Here is a 14,823-nt window from a genome sequence, read left to right as displayed (position 1 = left end):
TCACATCTCTGGTTATTCTCATTAGCTAGAGGGGAGTCTGCAACCTGAAGTACCACTGACCTTGTTGCACAATGTATGACTTTGCAGCCATGTTTCTGATGAGCAGAATAGATATGTTGTCAACAGAATGATAAAAAATAAAGGATGCAAGAATGATATAAGCTTAATGACTTTCTTTACCATTTAATAGTGATTAAATCACAAGAATACAATGTAACATAGCAAGGTTTCTTTTCTTCTATGGTAAATTCAGCACATTTTATGCAAACACATACTTTCCAATGATGAAAAACCCACTTGAAGTAAAAATGTATTCTGAAGATGATTGATATGGGTATTAAAGCTTTAATTAAAATTAAGTTTTAATACTCATACCAGTCATTCTTAGAATACATTTTGATTTTCAGAATTATAGATGTATCCACATAAATGTATAACAAAGTGATACTTCAATACAGAATTGTCACCGAGTCTACATAATAACTATTTATGGGATTATTTCAATTTATTTTTGAAGAAGTAAAGGAGTTGAAATTACAAATGCTATCTAACCATTCTTTGAAAATGGTAATACAATATAATAAAACTTAAAGATCTGCTAATTAACTTACACATGAACAATTGTTTTAAACATGTTTATTTCATGGGCAGCTGTGATTTTATACACAATTGTATTTATACTATGAAAAATATCAGCATCAAATTGTAATCATCTCATAAAGATATTCAAAGATAGTTAATGGTACTTTGTTATTAATACTTGCTCAGTTTATTTTCATATTCACAGGTTAGTCACATCTTTTTTTTTTGTAAGAAAAATACTATTATTACCTGTGAAACTTCATTAGAAAAATCTTCTTTATACATAATAATAATATAATAACAGTTTGATCATCATCATAGTTTAGGTTTTCATTTTTTCTACTGTCAGAAGTATTCATGATTATTTTAAAAATATTGATATGGAAAAATTCAAATTACTGTTCATTTATTGGTATTACAGTATTACGTGATAATTATTGTATAAAATGATTAAGTTGGAGTCAAATAATAATCTTCAATTTTGAATTCAGAAAATTACATCATGTCAAACTTTCCTAACTTGTGCATTACCTTGTTCATTTAAACTGTGAGAACTAACAATTTTGTGTGTAATAAACTGGTTAACCAAGAAATAATTTTATGTTGAGTAACTTCTTGTAGATGTAATTTGAGCATCTGATTATTTTTAACATTTTTATGTACATGTTATCTGTGCTTACTTAAGTATCTTCTTACTTTGAAATATTAGTTGTTTACACATACGTTTCTCTCTAACTTCAAGCTGTGATGATAAAAACTATAATTTCAGTAATATTTGCAAATCTCAAGTTAAGTTTCATTCCTTGTAACTCATTTCTTAATTTTTGCTTTATAGGTAATCCTTGTTTTGAAAATCCTTGTGGAGAAAGTATATGTAAACCTTTGGAAAACACTTTTATATGTAGTTGTCAGGATAATACCCAATGGTTTAATTACTCTTCTAATGCATGTGAAGAAGTGGGTAAGTACACTTCTACAATGGTAAATTAAAACTTATAATTACATTTTATTACATTGAAAAATTGAAAGATATAATTATCTCAAGTCTTTTATTGCTGTGTATATTTTCTATAGAAGTAGTTTTAAGCTAATTAGATAGGTTAGGATTTATTTTTTTTTTTAAAGTATTGTGTCTGCAGTTATTGTGTGTTAATCATATCAAGTATACTTTTCATCACCATTAAGAAACTTCAACAAAATTCAAATAATACGTGCTATTTTAATGATAAGTATTAACTTGGAAAGCAGTATTTTTTATACTAGCAACCTCAACAAAAACTATTGCATTAAAACAAATGCTGTTACCAACTCAAGTATCAAGCACAAAACTCTTCACCATGTACAGTACATTCTCCTTCCAGTGATTTGAAAACTCAGTTACTAGTATTTGTGCTTATACAGTGAGACTGAAGATTTTGTTCATCACTCCACACCTACAGGTGTATGTATAACTCCTTAATTTTATATCATATACTTCATTTGTGTTGTATTTTATTCCCAAAGTCAACTTCTTATTTTTCACTGTATTTAGTGTATTTCATTAATTTTATATTATAGAATATCATAAATTTCTCAATAAGTTTCACTCAGTGCCATCCTTTAAAATGTTGCAGAACTGAATATTAAGTCAAAATATTTAATTTTTAAAATAAAATCTTGTATATACTGAGGGCTAATCACATTTTATATTTATAGTTAGTTTATGCCAGTAAAGTTTTATGTTGTTGAGATATGAGCTATGATGACATTGGTACACATTTAGCACCTATATAAGTGGTTCATGATCAGTCTTTCAACATTTGACACTTTATTACTGCCACAGTTAGACTTATGAAATTGACGATATTTAGGAAATTTCCATGTAGGATATTACAATGAAATAAGGTATCACATTCTGAACAATGGATCCCTGAGATATTTTTATGGAAATGAAAAACTTGCACAACAGCTTGTTCTGAAATCAAGCTCCATTCCAATCTGTAGTATTCCTTTCGTTAATAAGTCGAAGGCTGTGTTTAAGAAAGTGAATCCTCTAACACAAAAACCCATTGAAATAAAGTTGGCACATCTCCTGATGATGCTAATAAGATAAAACACAAATATATAGTTTATAATGCTTCTGACGACACAGTTTTTGAAATCAACAGTTATTCTCGTAAAAAGATGGCAGAAGGAACTAAAAATCAAAGTAATTTAAATTGTGAGATCCAACAGAAAGTCTACTGACTCTGAATCTATAACTACTGCAGTGGACTTTATTTATCTATCCTGGTGACCAAGAGGTTCAAAGGTATTATTTTGAGCTATTCTTGACACCATTTACACAATCTTAGATGATTACACCACATATACAGAAATATAGTAGTGTAAGGAAAAGTCACTGGTGAGGGAAGTGCCATGAAAATACTAAGACTTGCTGATGTAATGTCTGTGGTTCACTATAATGCTTGTGCACAAGTATCATATAGTACTCTGTGGAGCTACCCAGTATTTCTGAAGAAGCTAATGGTCTTCCTCAAATGCACACAATTGTTAATAGAAGTTTCATGACTGCACTTTAGGTTTGATTTTAGGACAATAATTATTTACTTCCTGAAATCCAACTAAGTGCTAAAAAGCAAAATTTCAATGAATGTTTAAAACTATCCATTTTTTTCTCCTTAAATTACAGATTTTTCTTAAATATTATTAGGCTTAGGTTTTATAATAGTAAATATTTGTACCTTAGAGATAAGAAAAGGTACATGTACAAACCATTACTTTGACATTGCTTTGCCACATAAAGATAGTCTTCTGTCTAAAGTTATAAAAAAGTCATTCCTTCTTTAAGTATTCCCCTGCAGTCCTGTTTTACAGAATTGGTGTGTCAATTTGATTAGCTTAAGTCTTTACATCACAGTTGAATGAATATGAATAACTGACTAGTATATTTGCACCTCTTATGTCCAAATCTTTTACATCTCTTCCTCTGTTAAATAATATACCTTGAACTGTGACTAGATTTAAAATATTCCAGCACTTCCTGTGCATTACTACCAATACCTCTAACTGTTTAACTCCAAAGACTTTCACAAATTTACTTGTTAAACTAATATATTGTACTTGTTCACCAACTCCTATGGGAGCTGAAGTACTGCTTTGGCTTTTCAATCCTAGACATATATGGTTAAAACAATTATTCATTTCTCTTCTGTTTTGTAACCCACAGCCTGACTGCTCTAACTGGATCAAAATTTAATGACTGAATATCACTTATTTGAATATTCAGAAGACTGTTTAGAATTTCTGCTTTCAGTGAATATTTGTATTTGTTTTTTTATTATATTTGAAGCACCAAAACTCCTTTTGTATTCAACACTTGTAACCAGCTATACATAGAGCTATTTTACACACCTTTGTAAACTCAGTCATCACTTCTTTATGCACTTGTAAAACCATTTGGCACAGATTCAGAGTGGATAAATGTTTGTGTGAGTTTGAAATCATACCTTTTTGCATGTACTACTCTTGATCAAGCCTTTCATTGTCCAAGAGTCTGCTGACTTGTTTTTATTATTCTCTTTGTTCATTCTCCCCCTGAAGACTGCCATAAACAACATTTACTGTTTGGTCAGTTCCATATACCAGTGGAAGGGTCTCGAGAGCTTCCTCACTTTTACCAGTACGTGACAAATTTACCACCTCTGATTCAAACAAGAGGCTAAACTATTTTAAAATCTTTTTTTTTAATCTGTGTTGCATATGCATTTTTAGACTTTATATCTACCTCCTTTCCAGTTCTGTTGATTCATTTTCAGTGTTTTCAGAATATGTCTTAAGTTTTTCTCCATTCATAAAAGTACTAGTTTTTCCTGCTTCTCTTATTTTCATGGAATATTTTATATTATTTATAGCATATCTGTCTCCTGATTGCTAGAGACAGTCAATTTTTCATTGGTGGTATTTCATAGAAACTGGTTTTAAATATCCTCTTTTATAGTGGAATTAATCAAATCTATTTTTAAATTTGTAAAATTCTTGTTTGTTTTTCTAGTAAACATTTGCTGAGGTAAACATAGTAGGGACTTTCCATATTTAGTAATATTCATTGATAATTCCTAGAGAAGTGTTTTCAAGAATATGTTGCTATTTATTAAATAATTTGTGGTTATAATCTTCTATTATGATTAATGTTTTTATTATGAAAGATGTGATATATTTCTATTATATATATCACAGAATAGCAATCTGGCATGTTGATGGTGTTTTGAGCTTTTCTTAGTTTTCTACTTTAAAAGCAAGAAAGCAGTTTTAATTAAAAGTATAACTGTTTGAAGACCTTTATGAAAATATATATCGGATGGTAATTTGATTTCCTACTTAAGGTTAACTTTTTTCCACTTTTTTTTATTGCAGATTTTGACAACTGTACTTTTATATTTTGTAAAGAATCTGAAGAGTGTAAATCTGGGGAATGTATAAGTAAGTATTTTGTTAGTACAGTGTATTAATTTATTTCCAAGTAGTGGGAACTACTTAAGTGAAAAATGTTAAAAAAATGTTTGTTTATATGAGCATATTTGTTATTTTCCATATTGAAGGAAAGTCTGAAACTGTCCTGTCATGTAGCTAGATTTCAGTTTACAAATTCTATAGTATTATAGGTAGAAACATGAACAACATTAAAATATTTTTTTTATGTTTTGGTTATCAAGGTGTATATTACAATACACAGGCATAGATGATGTTAATAAGAAAGTAAGGGAGACAGGAATGAAATGCTGGGGAAATTATGGAGGTGCAAAAATTTAATATTTTTCATTTCAATGGTCTTACCCAAGATCATTTAACAAAATGTTAAATTTCATTGCTTCTATAGTTGCAGCTAATGCCAAATCTGGTAATTCTACTAAAAGCCTAAGTTAGTCCAGAACATTAATATAGCATATGAGTTACCATTAAAGAACACTGCTGTTTACATGATTGCACAATATGTAGCATTGTGGCTATGTATTCCATTGGTATAAAAGTTGTGGCTTCTTTGTTATTGTACAGAAGCCAATGAAAGACATGGCTACAATGCTGCATATTGTGTAGTCATGTAAATAGCAGGTTGAATAACATAAATTGAATTATTTAATCATGTTATGTAAAAGCAGTACATACTCAGAAATAGATGATAAATTCAATATAATTTTGTAAAATTATAAGAAGGTAGAAATTAATGCTTTGTTTATACACTTCAAAATTCTTTGTTTGTGTAGCAAATAGTATGTGCTTATTTCTGTATTTTTGATATTTAAAAATTAATAAAGTTCGTTTTATATAAATGACTTGAGTATCCATTCAATAAATTTTAGTTTTTATCCTTGAAACAAATTCAAGTAATAAATTTTATGAAATTGTCTTGATACAAATTGTTCAGTTGTGTGATTTTGTACTTTTGTGTAAACTCATATTTTATGACAAAAACCCTTGGAAAGACAACAACAGTAATGTAGTTTTGAAGTAATAAATTTTATGAAATTGCTTTAATGATAACTAAGCCTACATATTAGTCAACAGTAAAATGCTTCAAATTTTACTGTCATATTTTTCTCTAGTAATAAATAACTGCAAAGAAGATTCGTGTAAACATACCAACAACAGCAAATGTGAAGAAAACCATGAAAATCCAGAAATACCTAAATGTACTTGTAATGAAGGATTTATTAAATTTGAAGAAAATTGTTTTGAGGAAAGTAAGTACTGATGTAATTACAAAATGATTGTTTACAGTCTGTGCATAAATATAAAATAATTAATTTAAGAATTATTCTAAATCTTTATTGCATATTTTAATAATACATTAGAACAACAATTAATAATCTGTTTCTCTGTGTTCTTAACTGGTAGTCTGTAAAAATGGTACATGATTAAGAAAAACGCAGTAAGAGTCCATTGTGTAGATTCTATTGCAAACATGAATTTAGACATTATAAACATAGTTACAGAAGCAAGAAGCATTAGTGGAAAATATTTCTTTAGCATAAGTTCTGCATTACATAGTTTGGAATAATTTGGGGTGTCTGAAAGGTATTTTTTAGAAAATTTTCACATATTGTGCTCACATACTAAAGACAAAAGGGTGTGAAATGAAGTTTATAATTGCAGATTCATAATATCAACAGTGCTGATAACATGCATTTTTTAAAATATTCACAGTGTTTGTGATAGCTTTCTCTTTATTTATCAGCCAGCCATAAACTTTCTAGTCCTTTCCAAAACAAAATTTGTTTTGCACCCATTACCCTGAATAATAATAAAAACAAAATGTCTAAAATATTCATTTTCTATCTGTTACTAACCAAACTGTCAAATTCACTTCAAATCATACTGTGTCTTATGTGGTTTACTAAAATTTAAAAAAATCTATTTGACTTTGGACATAGATGTTCTAGAACCTTTTCTTTAAGCATGGTATAGATGTTTCTGGTTTAATACCCATACTTATTTCACCCAATATACTTTAATTTATGTTTGGCATTTTTTTCATTAGAATTTATTGCAGATTAAACATTTTTGAAGACTTTCTTAAACTTAATAAAGGAATACATATTAACTTGAGTCGTTGTTTCTAATTTTGTATATAAGGAATCTGTGTCCCCTTAAATCAAAATTAAGGAAACAAAGTGGCAATATCATGGGATATCCTTGCAGTGTATTATTTTTCATGTTAACTATGAGAAGTATTACTAAGGATGAATAATTGTATTTATGTGATGGATTGTATGTTTGTATATAAGCACAAAGCTACACAATGAGCCATTTGTGCTCTACTCACCATTGATATTTAAACCTAGATTCTAACATTGTAAGTTCCCAGGCATGCCACTGTGGTACTGGGGGGATACTTGAAGGAATAGGATTGTATTAACACAATTTTTCAGTTACTATACCTTAATAAATTTAGTGTTATAATCATACAACGACATTTAGATTTTCAAAGTAGATCTCAAATAATCCATGTGAATATGGCACATTAAATGTATGTAAACTCAAAACATCATTGGTTCATGTATTACAAGCACCTTTATATTAAACTTAGTATAAAATAGCTTGGAGGCCTTTCTGGGTTATATTATTACAGAAGTTAATCTTGTGTGTATTTTATAACTTTTAAGTGACTAAAGTAAAGCCACAAGTGCTATTATTAGTTACTTTGTTTTATATGTAGACACAACAATGAGCACAGAGAAAAGTAAAAATTGTCATACATATATATGTAGTTGCTTACCATGGATGCAGAGCTTTCCAATGCAAGAAAAAAAAATTCTTGCTGTACTTTAAACTAAAATATTTTTATGTCATTTAAAAAGTTCATAATTCTTAAGTAGAAGTTTTCACTTCAAAATTGACTGATTCTATAATTACTGAAAATTATCACTGTAAAACATTTCATTACCAGATACTAAAAAAGTGTGTATTTTTTAATAAAAATGACCATTTAAAGAACTTATTTATTAATATTTATATTAATTTAAGACTTTAAGCACTTTCTAAATAAATCTGTCTGTGTAACAAAAGTGTTAATCTTGCATCATAATTTATAAGCAAACATGTTCATTTTGTGTAAAGTCATGGTATGAAGAGCTGATCAGAGTAATTCAGACATTTTATTTGATTGAAAAAAAAGTAAAATAAATTAAAAAAGAAGGTTATATGTATTCCACTTGGTATTTATGTGTCATTTCTGCGACTTCTTCAGAAATAACCTCTTACTTACACTGCTAGACTCAGTGTCACAGATTATAAACTTTTGACTTAGTTCTGTTGACCAATAGAAAGTATAGAAAAAGGTCATCAAGTGAATAATACTGTTTAAATTAAAACAAAGCATAAATATACAGCAACTTTAACATCTAGCAACACAAATATACAGGTGCAATCTTAACTGATAGAAAACATCAAACTGAACTAAATAATTTGGTACTGCCCTAGAACTTGTAGAATGATGTCTTCATTTTCTTTCAACTAATATTTATTTTAAGTTCAACAGAAATACTTAAAAAGAGAAGAAAAAAAAGGTATACACCTTTTCCTATAATGTTTGTGAGAGTTTTAGAAAAGTGTATGCTAACTTCAAGTTTTGGTGATGTTTTTGATTATTTACAAAGCAAACTTAAAAGAAGCGCATGTGTGTGTATGTATATATATATAAATATATATATTTATACAAAAGACCCTCATATAAATTAGTTTTCGTACTTAGGTTTGCATCAGTCTACTAAAGTGAAAAAAGCAGTAATTACAGGACAAGTCATTAAGATAAACCAAATTTATAATTCTAAACAAAGCAAATACAAATGACTAATAAATCTACAATATGCTTTAAACTGAGTGGTTACACAGACAGTTTTGTTTCTGATTAATTTTAAACTGTTTCAAAGTAAATAAATTAGGGAATTTTTATGATTATTATTTATTTTAAAGTGGATGACACTGTAAAATTGCAAATTGAAATACCTTATACATTATTTCAGAATTAAAAGATTTACAATCAAAGATACAAAGGTAATGGTTACAAGTAAAACTTATACAAAATCCAGGCAGAACCTGAAAATAAGTATTCATGTGTTTTTGCCTACAATCCACATGTTTGCAAGATAAAAAAAAAAACTTCACCATAATGTAGGACCAGAGGAGAAATGCACAATGAAAAATTATTTATAAAGCAAATTGTGAATTTGCAATGAATTTTACCTTAAAAAATGTATGCATTACACAATAGATTTCTTAAATGCAAGTTATCAGCTTTAAATGACTTGTCAAGAAAAATCTACATCTAGTTTCCCTTTACAAGTAGAAATCCTTGCTGCAGTTAATCATATTCTTATCCATAAATATAAAGTAGCCTTGCATATTTCAATATTTCAAATGGAAATTATTTTTGATACAAAATGGGTATAATGATTGTAAATATATATTTTTCTTGTTTGCTTTATTCTTTAGATATTTTTTTTTCCTTTTCATTACAGACAAACATTATGTTATGTATCTCTTTTTATGTCAATGTTCAAGGGTTTTCACCATAACTTTTGCCTTCACAATATATATGTGTCATTAGACGTTGTTGAGGTATATTTTTGCTTTGTTTCAATGTAAACAGTATTTCCCATGTTCCATATTCTCCACTGGTCAACAGAAGAAATTCAGAAGTGTAGTATATTATGCATGAGAGCTAAACAGTATTAGTAGATTGTTCATGAAGAAGTTGTAGAAATAAAATTTTGAAAGAAATAATTTACTTTTTTAAGGGAGTTTTTGGTAATTTTTTCATCATATTCTTACAGCAAAATGTGAAGAAAATATTGCTGAAACTACATACTGTTTTATCGATGGTGAAAAAAACGTAGGCACAGTATGTAAAGAAGGCTACACAAACAATACTGGCATTGGTTGTATTGGTAAGTGATATATTCCATTTATATTTAAGCAATGCTAAGAAATACTAAGCATTTTAGATTTTGGTTTTGTACCTTGCATGTGACTTGTGTCATTGTCTGTATAAATGAAATATATAATAATTTTCAGTAATTGATTTTCCATTGTGTAGTTACATTATGCTGTTTCTAGTATTTATCAGCTGAGTTTGTAATGAGAAGATACAAAGCATTTGAGTTGTTTGTTTTTACATGACAGTTGTAAAATTATTAGCCCACTAATAATGTATTAAAATGCTTTAGAAGTTATTATGTACTGTTTTTTACTGTGACTATTTTACAGTGTTCAGAACATTGTATTTGTGCATGTTATATTTTATCTTGCAATCTTGTTTTTAGTAATATACAAAACCTAACTATATCTGTTAGGTGTTCTTTGTTTTACTAATTCTGACTTGTCATTTTCATAAAGTTAATCACTGTTTGGAATGAACACCTTAGTTTTAGAAACACTTACTTGATTTGTTTAGTTTTAAGACTGTATAATTACAAGTAAAATAAGTAATATTAGTCATTACCTGCAAAACAGTGATATACTATGGTGAGCAAAAAAGGTTAGTTGAAATTACATACCTGATGGTATTAGGAAAATTTCAGTTTGTGCATCATAACGTTTTAATATCTCCAGTTGTATATTAATAAAGCTACATCTGGGTAAAACTTAATTTTTTCTGTTATTCTCATCTATTTGATTTTAAACGAATTAACACCTTGTGGTTAAAACACACAAATTGTAATCTGTGGGCCAATGGTCTCTATCTCATTTCCTGATGTGCTCACCTTTTCAGCAATTGGGGGAATTTTAATGTGATTGTCAATACCATTATGTTGTCAGAGTAGCAAATCTGTTGGCAGAGAGTGGAAGTGACTTAGTGCTGTTCATTTAATTTACTGCTTGTAAATTAGGGACAGCCAGGACAAGTAGTCCTCATGAAGGTTTTATTGATGTATAATAATGTAGGGTGTTCAGTAAAGATAATGTGTGCACTTTAATCAAGATATATATGATTGATGAACATTTGTTGGTATGCATACTTGAAAAAACACTTATGGGAGCCTGTGTTCAAAGATATGTGTTTGTTACATTTCAGTGTCTGTTTTGTACTGCTCAGGATGCTATATATATTTCTATACATATATATATGAAAAACACTATTATTACTATTTTTGTTTTATCTTGAGTTTTATATAGACTATTTTTACATTCAAATTCAATATATTTTATGTAATTATTTGTTGAATTATTTCTGTTTTATTTTATTTTTCCTTTATATTATTATTTCTCTCTCTCTCTGTTCTCTTAATTGTATATTTATTCATCAATAAATTTATGTGCCCTGGCAGACCAAGAGTAAATTCATAAGATTACCAAATTAGCATCTGATATTAGTTTTTCTGTGGCAAAAGAACACAAACAGTCCATTGTGAAACTTTGCTCTAAAAACACAAAAAAATAATCATTAAATTTGATCTATATAGTTTCACACAAAGCACAAAATCATCAAATATGTTTCATTCCTCTCCAATGACAAGGATATAATTTCTGATACTGTAATTGTATTTCAGATAGGTATTTGTAACATCTGACAAAATTAGCTATTCTTGCTGAATGTTGCCCTTTGTATGCAAACGTTTTCTTTACACATATCACAAGCCTTTTGCTTCCTCCTATTGGAATTGAAAAATTTCAACATTTCTCTCATGCAAATCATCATGTTTCACTTCTCCACCAATAGGAGAATGACATTCTAACATGTTTCATGTGACTCTCTCTATACTCCTCTACTGAACTCTCACTTTAAAGTCTGGCAGAAGATATAAGCACTGGAGGAAAGTGGGGAGGAAGGGTGGGAAATGTGAGGAAGATAAGTATCTATTTGAAATACATTTTGAGGATAGTAAAATTATAACTGCTAATATGGTACTTGCCTTCTCTCACAAAAGTAGCTAGAATCCCACATTGAATAGGAGGAAGGGCCAGTGCAAAGGAATGATAGAAGTCACCCTCCTACAAAAAACCCATCTGCAGGATACCCCTGGAGATAAAAGAGGCAAATATGAAGATTAGATGAGGGAAACTGCACCACTCAAAACTAGGTATACTCTTTACTCCCTCTGCAAGATGTGTAGAAGATAAGGGTGTCGAAGAAAAAGAGCACATCCAAGTGGGAGAGAACTGTAGCAGGATGATTATCCTAACCATGTAAATATATATCTAACTCAATCTTGCAAATAAAAGTGGGTAAAACAATGGATGTGCCCTCAGGTGTAGAGTGGCTAGTGCACAAAGGAACCTTACTTGATAAGTCAACTATGTCCAAAACCAATGCTGCTTTGAAAAGCAGACCATTCCAAGTTATTCCCTACAGGCATGATAGGGATAGGCAGCTATCCCCTTCTGCTATACCTTTACATTCCATAGGTGGTACAGTTCAGGATGTGCATATTTATGAAGGACAATATTGCATAGTTATTCATTTACAAGCATAAGTCAACATGGCTGTATGATGCAGATTTCAAGTGGGAGAATACCTGGTCAGGCACAAATTCACTACAGAATGGAACACACAAAATAAGTAAACAATGAAAGGGCCCTAAAAGGAAAAGAAAAGCATAAATATAAGCTTATCCAGTCAAACTTGTATGGAATCCTGAAGAACATTTTCAGCTGGAAGACGAGAATCATTCAAAGAAGAAGCCGTAATATGGTGTAAATAATGGGATGCAAACATGTGGTGTAGTCCACATGCACTATCATAGAATTTCTTTCATTTGTCGACAAAAATGAAATGCCATAGAAAAGATAAGGTGTTAGATTTGATGAGATAGCACCTAGAACAAAGTACCCTAACCCAGATGGTTAGGGTGGAAGGATAAAGATCATGAACATGAATCATGGAGCAAAGAGGAGAAAACAGGCACCATGGATGGAAGCTATGTGACAATGCTATAACAAAAAATATCTAAAATAAATGTCACCTGATCCAGAAAGAAGGGAAATCAATGAAAAGGAGGAGGTACTCTACCTTGCTGCTGAGGTTTGATCCAGAAAAGGAAAGCATTCCTAGGAAGATAATGAGTACTTGAAACATCTCTGCCAAAAAAAACAATTGCTAACAATGCCAGCCAATAGGAAAAGGAAATAAGATTGAAAGGAAAGGTGAAACAAGGAGGACAGGGAAAGTGGTTCAAACAGATGTAAAGTGAAGCAATGGAGGATTGCATTTAACATCTCAGTTTGGAAGGACAGTCTGCCACAGTGGATGACTAATTCAGAAGGAACAGATCAATAGGGAGATTATTGGAGAGAGAAACTTGACATTTTCTGGCACTTGTGAGAGAAAGCCACTTGAGAACCTGGAATGAAGGAGACCAAGGGATCACAAACAAAAAGTGAAGTAAGCAATTCGATAATATTAGGAACACTAGGCTAAACAGTCAAAAATCTTTGACCCAGAGACCAAGAGTGGAAAACATTCCCTTGACACTAATAACTTCCATGGAGAAAAAGTGGATGAAATGGGCCATAAGTGAATTTGTACTTTGGGACAATCCTAGTCTCCTTACCAAGGACAGGAAAAAAACTAAGTGTGAAAATAGAGGACAAGAAGAACAGGATGAAGTCCCAGTGAATGAGGTTGCCCAAAGCAGGGAGGGAGACTGAGGAAGAGGTAGCAGAGGAGTAAGGTGGAACTGGAGAAAGCATGGAAACCACATTTGAGCAAACTAATAAGGAACAGTTAGAGAAACCTGACATGTCATAGAGTGAATGATCAAAATCACCTGAAGGATTTGGATAGAAGGGTAAAAGGAAATTATCAGTCCAGTCTTTATTGAAAGCATCGACAGTCAGGGCAATCAAATGAGTAACCAGAGGCCAAAACCAAGAGAGTTTATGATTGAAGGATGTGGCAAATGCATTGAGGTGAGGATTACCCCACTGAAGGCAAGGCTATAGAATAACCATTTGATCTAGGGACCATTTTGTCAGGTAGAGTCCACTTGGATGGAAAGCATGTGGAACCATACATGCCATAATGAGGATATCCTGCAAGTGGGTCCAGAAAAGAATATCCAGTGTGTGAAACCATAGGGTAAAGAATGGGTGCTACCCTGGTGATTGAGATAAGCAACCATTGTGAATTTGTCAGGATGAATCATGAGAGATATTGTCTAGGCATATGGAGTAAACAATTTAAAACTGAATGAACAATGGGAAGCTCTGTAAGTGACTATGGTCAGAGTTTAAATTATAAGAGCATGCAAAAGATTCCATGCAAAATTCTACTAGTCAGAAAGAGCCCACGAAAAACTTACATATAAGTCCAATCTAAGGGGGATTAATGCATCCTTAGAAAACCACATCTCTTAAGATGACAAAACCACTAACTATATGAAAGAACAGTAAGAGCATAAAACATAAATCTCAATTGAACAAAGGGTAGAACCATCTGATAAAAACAGAAAGTTCTGGAGCAAGCCACAAGGGTAGTATATAAAGCTGACTACACAAACTAAGGATGAGGAAACGACATTTGAGTTATCATTATATTTAAAGAAAATATTCATTATGTTCATATTGCTTGTCCATAAATCTGAAGAAGAAGCCTACTTGAAGATGAGAAATGAATCCATGATCGGGGCTGAAATGATTAAGACAGAAAACAGGGATATGGTTTACTTTGTCTTCAATGAACAAACAAACTGAGAAGAAAAGGTAGAGTCTTGACACAGGGATTTAACTCATAATTCTAAACTGTTCAGGATAAGGTCAAAGATA

General features: G+C 30.6%; 1 protein-coding gene across 1 annotated transcript in view; it reads left to right on the top strand.

Annotated features, from left to right (window-relative positions):
- LOC143236486 (uncharacterized) overlaps window positions 1–14,823 on the top strand; it is an 82,593-nt gene that overhangs the window by 33,743 nt on the left and 34,027 nt on the right. Inside the window, exons 6-9 of the mRNA XM_076474772.1 lie at window positions 1,418–1,543; window positions 4,978–5,043; window positions 6,165–6,302; window positions 9,894–10,007. Of these exons, the coding sequence (XP_076330887.1) occupies window positions 1,418–1,543; window positions 4,978–5,043; window positions 6,165–6,302; window positions 9,894–10,007 (444 nt within the window). The remainder of the gene's footprint in view (window positions 1–1,417; window positions 1,544–4,977; window positions 5,044–6,164; window positions 6,303–9,893; window positions 10,008–14,823) is intronic.

This window comes from Tachypleus tridentatus, chromosome 13 (genome assembly GCF_004210375.1).
Source record: "Tachypleus tridentatus isolate NWPU-2018 chromosome 13, ASM421037v1, whole genome shotgun sequence".
NCBI lineage: Eukaryota > Metazoa > Arthropoda > Merostomata > Xiphosura > Limulidae > Tachypleus > Tachypleus tridentatus.
The sequence above is the reverse complement of the archived record's forward strand: the minus strand, read 5'-3'. Positions and strand labels throughout refer to the sequence as shown.